This window comes from Anser brachyrhynchus (genome assembly GCF_964034855.1).
Source record: "Anser brachyrhynchus genome assembly, chromosome: 1".
In the NCBI taxonomy this organism is placed as follows: domain Eukaryota; kingdom Metazoa; phylum Chordata; class Aves; order Anseriformes; family Anatidae; genus Anser; species Anser brachyrhynchus.
The window spans coordinates 141937996-141944658 of NC_137694.1; the positions used below are offsets into that span (position 1 = coordinate 141937996).

General features: G+C 40.1%; 1 protein-coding gene across 2 annotated transcripts in view; it reads left to right on the plus strand.

The window, feature by feature from the left end:
- The window catches only part of ATP10A (ATPase phospholipid transporting 10A (putative)), a 114606-nt gene extending 109181 nt beyond the window's left edge, over positions 1–5425 (plus strand). For both annotated transcript variants that reach the window (XM_080579646.1, XM_080579647.1), the window contains 5 exons: positions 424–624; positions 2653–2733; positions 2824–2928; positions 3277–3464; positions 4108–5425. In XM_080579646.1, coding sequence (XP_080435772.1) covers positions 424–624; positions 2653–2733; positions 2824–2928; positions 3277–3464; positions 4108–4813 — 1281 coding nt within the window. In that variant the 3' untranslated portion in view covers positions 4814–5425. The remainder of the gene's footprint in view (positions 1–423; positions 625–2652; positions 2734–2823; positions 2929–3276; positions 3465–4107) is intronic.
- The last annotated feature ends 1238 nt before the right edge of the window (positions 5426–6663 follow it).

Genomic DNA, 6663 nt, shown 5'->3' on the forward strand with positions numbered 1-6663 from the left:
AACATCTCAAACCAGCAGGAGGTGTTATTATGGAAATGTTTATTATTACAACAGTAATGTAAGTGCTATGGGATCAGTACTCACCTAGAGGTCAACATTGGTTGGGAGAGCTTTTTATGGTTAACTACATTCTATCAGAGTTTCACTTGAACAGAAAGTTAATTTTGTGTGAAGCCAGCACTGACTCATGAGATCTGAGGTTCCAGCAGCAGAAAGACTTCAAGGTTTGCCAAACTGTGGTTTAGCTAAGTGGTATGTGCATGAGGAACAGCAAATTCAAGACTAGCTTTCATTAGAAAATTCATTTGTTTAGAGTTCACAGATGAATCCTTGCAGAACCAGAAGCTTAATGGTGTCAGCACATAATGAGATGATGATCCTGTTTCTCCTATCGTATTTACAGCACTGCTGGTTCTCTTTCAGATGTTCGTGGCCCTTCTCTTCTGGTACCAGTTCTACTGTGGTTTCTCTGGCTCATCGATGGTTGACCAGTGGTATCTCATCTTCTTTAATTTATTTTTCTCTTCCCTTCCACAACTGATTACTGGTGTGCTGGATAAGGATGTGCCAGCTGAAATGTTAATAGCTGTACCTCAGCTTTATAAAAGCGGCCAGAACATGGAGGTAAAAACTTCTGCTTTTTGTAGTATTTTTTTTTTCCTAGATCCTTTCAATTTCAACTGGAAACCAACCTGGCTCCTGAAGGGCAGGTGACTGACAAAAAGGTCCGAGAAGCCACTATCACTATGTCTGGATATTGCTCATCTTAGTCAAATTATCTAGGTGACAAAAGTACACTAGAAATAACAACAACAAAAAGACCAGCTATATTTTGAAATACGTAGCAGGTGGGAAACTGGACACTTCAGGTCAGCCTGAGCTGAACACCTACCTCCTGGTCTAGACTCACAAATAGCTACTAAGGTAGATTGTACCTTATAGATTAATAAAGATTTTCACAGAACTACCTCACCATACTTACTCAAAACTTCAGGCCCCAGTCCTTTACAAATAGGCAGAAGACAAAGATGGCTTTAGGAGTAAGCACACAGGTTGATAGACTCGGAGGGAAGTAGTCATCAGCAGATGACAGATTCAGAAAGCTTTTGTTGAAAACACCTTGTCCCATCCGCTTAAATTGTGCAAAGAAGACAGAAGGAATTGAAGGAGGGATTGAAGCAAAACCACTTCTGGTAATTACAGCTGCATTTTACTTTGGGAAAATCTTTCTGCTTGGTAAAACTATCCATATCTAGGCATCACTTCCAAGGCAGAAGCCTTTCTTAAAAGTACCTGGCATTGTGCCCTCTGAAGGGATACAGTGACTGTTTTGCCTCTCACTGTACACCTGCCTTTGGTACACTACACATCCAATGACAGGCACTGTCTTGTTATAAGAAATCTTGTCACAGCTTAAGCTTGTGGGGAAGTTATGTCTGTCTGTCTTCAGCTGGCAAACTGAAGAGACAAATCTCCCGTGTACAGAGTGCAATTATTTCTCATAGGCAAACTGAGGACCATTCTAAGTTTGTTTGAAATCTGGTCAGTGCTTTCTCTGAATAGTTACGAAGAAGGCATTTAAAAACTTGACAGAAGTCCTGCTTGAGGTAGGATGTCTTTCAAAAAGAAATCACCAATTCAATGCCTGCAGAATTACAGAATAATTTAGGTTGGAAAGGACTCCTGAAGGCCATCTTGTCCAGCCCGCTGCTCAATGCAAACCTAACTTCAATGCTAGGTGAGGTTGCTCAGGGCTTTACCTAGTCTGGTTATAAATATCTCCAAGAATGGAATTCTACCGTCACTCTGAGCAACCTGTTCCAGTGCTTAACCACATGTGATTTCAGTGGACCCAAGAACACCATAATTCTTTCTAAGCATCTTTCAATTCTCATTTTTAGGCTGCAATGATAGTATTCAAAGAGGAGAAGATCCCTGAGGAGCTCAGTGGTTGGAGATGAGGCCTATATCCCAAAATAAATACATACATATTTTGCCATTTACAAACTATTTTTCCTTACACCCGGGTCTTTTTTTATGATCATCCACACCACTACAATTGTATAGTGCTTTAACTCAAAGTATTAATTTTGCTTTTTAGCAAGCAATTTTATGCACACAGATATATGTATCTAATTCGTTTTTACATTGTATTTATAACATAGCATAAATTCCTGCATGAATTATCACAAAAATCATTGTAGATCTTCCTTTCTAAGTAATGGTGCATATTCTGTTTTCTCTCTTACAAATATATACTCTGTCCTTATGTGCATATGAAAACCCATTCAGTCATGTGCTTACACCTCAGAGAACTCCTGAAATCAGTGGTCTAACTATTGTGCATAAACTTGGGCATCTTCATAAACGTTTGCTGATCTGAGTGTGTGTTAGGAGTGTCAGAGTCAGATTACACCTTCTGATAAGGAACCAAAATAAAGGAGAAGTTTCTTTCCCTGAATGGAGTGACTTGCAGATAGACTCCTCATACTTCATCCCTGAAGGTACTTAACTAATTGGCAAAGTGTTGAGGATATTCGCACAAGCCCTTAAAATGTCCATTGGAATGTTTCCCTGAAAATACCTAACCCAACAAACAGCATCTTACTTAGGCTCTGATTTTCTTTTTGGTATTTTTTTTTGTTGCCACAGGAGTATCAACCACACATGTTTTGGATGAACATGATTGATGCTATGTATCAAAGCCTGGTTTGCTTCTTCATTCCTTATTTTGTAAGTGTTTGGTTTAAGATACTCTATTTTTAACATTTTGAGGAGAACTGGAAACATAGCTTGGGCTAAATTCTGTCTCCTTCTTTGCAGACTTACTATGATTCTGAGGTGGATATTTTCTCCTGGGGAACTCCCATCACCACAATAGCTCTTTTCACCATTATACTACATTTGGCTATTGAAACCAAAACTTGGGTAAGGTACCCACAGTCCACACAGAAACTTGCTAGCATATTGTAATTCTTTTCTTAATGCCATTCTTCAAAAACACAAGATGTTCATTTTGTTCCCTCAGCAGACTCTATTTTTATCAAGTGCTGTAAGTGAACATGAAAAAGATTTTAAACAGTGACTTACGAATTGCTTTGTAGTGTTGTGTATATAATAAGAATTTTTGAAAATATATAGCTCTAAATTCTTTGCTATGCATGGATTTGGCTCCAGAAATTAATAACTATTAATTGAGAATCATGTTCTCGAAAATAAAGAATCATTGTTCCTTTGTGTTTTATTTTGTTTGTTTGTTTGTTGTTGTTGTTCTAGACTTTTCTCCACTGGTCATCTTGCATCTTCAGCATCCTTTTATTTTTCTTTGTGGCTCTGGTTTACAATGCTTCCTGCCCAGTATGCCATCCTCCATCCAATCCCTACTGGACTATGGAAAGGCTGATGGGAGACCCGATGTTTTATTTCACTTGCATTATATCACCAGTTGTTGCCTTGCTGCCCAGGTATTGTGTCTTCTCTCATATGTGAAAGCACTTCATACATATGATTGGGAGGACAAGAAAGATTTCTTTTTCCTCTTCCTTTCTTTCTTTTCGTCTTACCAGCCAACTCAATTTTGTTCAGTGGGTCGTTACGTGAAGCCAGGTTGTCTAACATCTTCTGTGCTCCTGACCACAGGAATGGACCACAGCTCCTGGCTATAGACCACAGGAGTGGGATAATTGTAGGCTGTTGGCTGAAACTCCTGGCCATGCAGAGATTTGCTACCCTGCGAGGTTTTTTGTGATGCTTCCAGTCCTCCGATAACATGCATAATACAGAAATCCTGATAGTATGTTGTGGATTTATTTGCCTACTTGCAGATGTAGGAGGCCTGCCCTGCAGACTGATCCCCGTTGCCTTTGAGTCCACATTAGGAAAGATGAAAGACCTCTTTTTTTTATATATACTGCTTGTTATTAATCCAAATATTAGCACAGCTTTCAGAGCTCTTCATATGTAATCTTTTTTGTGACAAACTTAAGAAAGGCACATAAAACTCTTATTTTCCCATGTTGTACTTTTTTCTTTGATATTTTCTCTTAACAATACCTCAGGTACTTCCCATATTTCAGTTCTTTTCATGTTCATGTTCTCCTCTTGCAGATTTCTGTACAGAACGCTTCAGGGAACACTATTCCCAACGCAGCTTCAGCTTGGACGCCAGTTGAGTAAACTTCCCCCAGAGATTCGCACCCAGCTTCTGACCAAGTTGAATGTCAAAAAGGAGTCAATACATCAGATGCAACCCTTTGCAAACAGCTTCTCACCAAACCTTGTCTCAAATGCCAGTGATTGTTGTAAGGTTTATAACCAAAACACACTTTTGCCAACATCTCCAAAAGATGAGTCGCTTTTCCATGAGCACACAAAGGCAGAACATACAACAGATCGGATTGTGGCAGCCTCTCCCCAGGGTGCTCTGCTTTACGGTGAGAACAGACTCCCCTCAGAAGCAAGTAGTCAGGAAACGTCCGTGGGATTTCATGAAGTTACTCATGGCACTTCAGAGATGGATTCGCTGTCTGTGGGAGCAACTTTCCCATGGAGCCCAGCAGTCGATCAAACAGACTTCAGTTTGTTGAAGTGGATCACATCAACTCCGCTGTTCAGTCGCTTTGGAACTGTTTTACAGGTGTCATCAAGTAGTTTACAAAACGAAACACAGGACAGTATGTGTGTGCTTGGCTCTTCTTTGCATGAGGACTTCAAAGGCTTAAAAGAACAGAGCTCAAATAACTTTCAGGACAAAATGAAAGGGACCCCATATGACAATTGTAAAAGTGACAATTCTGAGACCACCTTTTTATGACATGGGCCTCAAATATATTTATATATTTTCTATTTGCACACATTTATAGTGAGATTACTCTATTTGTTTCCAAAGATGAAACAGAAAATCAAAGGTACAGAGTGATTATTTAAGAATGTTTAAATACAGTATATTGAAATAAGAGCTTTAAATATAAAAAGAAAACACTTGAATGTTCCATTTATATTGTTTTATTTTTTCATCTCATTTTGTAAGGAAATGCCGTCTCTTTATTTTCAGATGCTTCTCTTTTTTTCTTCTGACACATACTGTAAAAGCAAAGGACCTGTCTACCATATCCAAAAGGATTAGATGCAGCACCGATTACTGGTATCGTTATAGGCCGTTCAGTAATCAAGGATGAAAAACCATGATAACAAATAGGCCTCTGCATTCCATCCATTGTCTCCTTGCCAGAGTGCTTTGTCGCAGGAGCAAACCATTAGGCAAGACGATGGAATTATTATACACCTCTCTGTAAATGCTAACAGTATCTTACCACCGCATTAATAATACTGGTATTTTATAAGAGACACCATATTTTGATATTGCAGCCATAGCATTTTATGTGTCATGATAAAACAATAAATAAATGACCATCCATATTGCAAAGTGACTTCCCAGTCTGGCATTAATAGTATCTCAGCCCTTCACCTGGAGTACCTAGTATGATACAGGTCGTGACCTCGTATCAGGCTATTAAACTTTTGAAAAATAGCTGTTTCTCATTTGTGTGGAACTACTGTGTGGCAAACAGCTGGTGTCCACTGTGGAGTTGGACTTGGAGAGATCTGTAATTTTTTGTGCTGGATTCCTACAATGAAGGGGCTGGTTTGGCTGAAGAAGTGAGTCCTGCTTGCTAACGGGCAGGCAAGGAGGAAGGTTCTCTTACACATCTTCACTGTCGTTTCAGCCAGGTTAAATAAAGCCTTGGAGGTCAAGAAGGGTCATGGCAAGGTACCTGAGCCTGGTGTAAGACAGGCTAGCCCCAGTACCAAAAGCATGGAGCATCACTGCTTTTGAGATTGTGCCAGAACCAACTTTACATGGTTTTGGATTGTGTCTCACAAGCTGCCACTGGTGTAGTGGTGTGCTGCTGCATTGTGTCAACCTGATGGACCCCAGGGGGCTTCACCTCGGAGAGCTGCTGGTTTTTTTCATACCTAGTCACCACGGTTATGTATAAACTGCCTTACTTCCTAGTTTCTTCAGCACAGGTTTTCAGATTGTCTCAGCCTTGTTTACCATTGATTGTGTAAGTTCACAATCAATGGTAAACATTGTTCATGTCATGTTCCATTTTTTGGCAGCACGGTGCCAGGCAGCTTGGCTCCCACAGGGACTGCCTCAACCTGTTAAGCCAGGGTGTCTACCGTATGTCACTTTCTAATCCACTTGGGATCTGTTTTTTTTAAAGGTATATACATCGGCCTCTCCCCCAAGACAGAATCAGCAGTAAGAAATTGGAAAATGCCAATGAAAGGAAGAGATGAAAGCAATCTAAATAAGAGCTATCAGTCTGTAAACGTTACCCTGATTAAACATGACACATCAACATGTAGCTAAACTATGTTTTGGAATTAGAATTAATTAGGGATGGAACATTTTGGAATTAGGGACAGAGCAAAGATGCTAAAGGATTTGTGGGATTGCCAGTCTCTTCTGTGAACAGTTTCAAGCATGTTCGGGTTCAGCGAAGGCAGACAGGCATCGGCGCCATCAGTGCCTATGTAGAAGCTTGCTACTCTAGGCCTTGAAAGCAGGGCAGAGGTGTTGTCCTCCCCTCAAAGCACTTTTTTGTCTTTGCTGTCTGGAAAGGGAGCCTGCATGACTCAGCTCAGGTGGAGAAA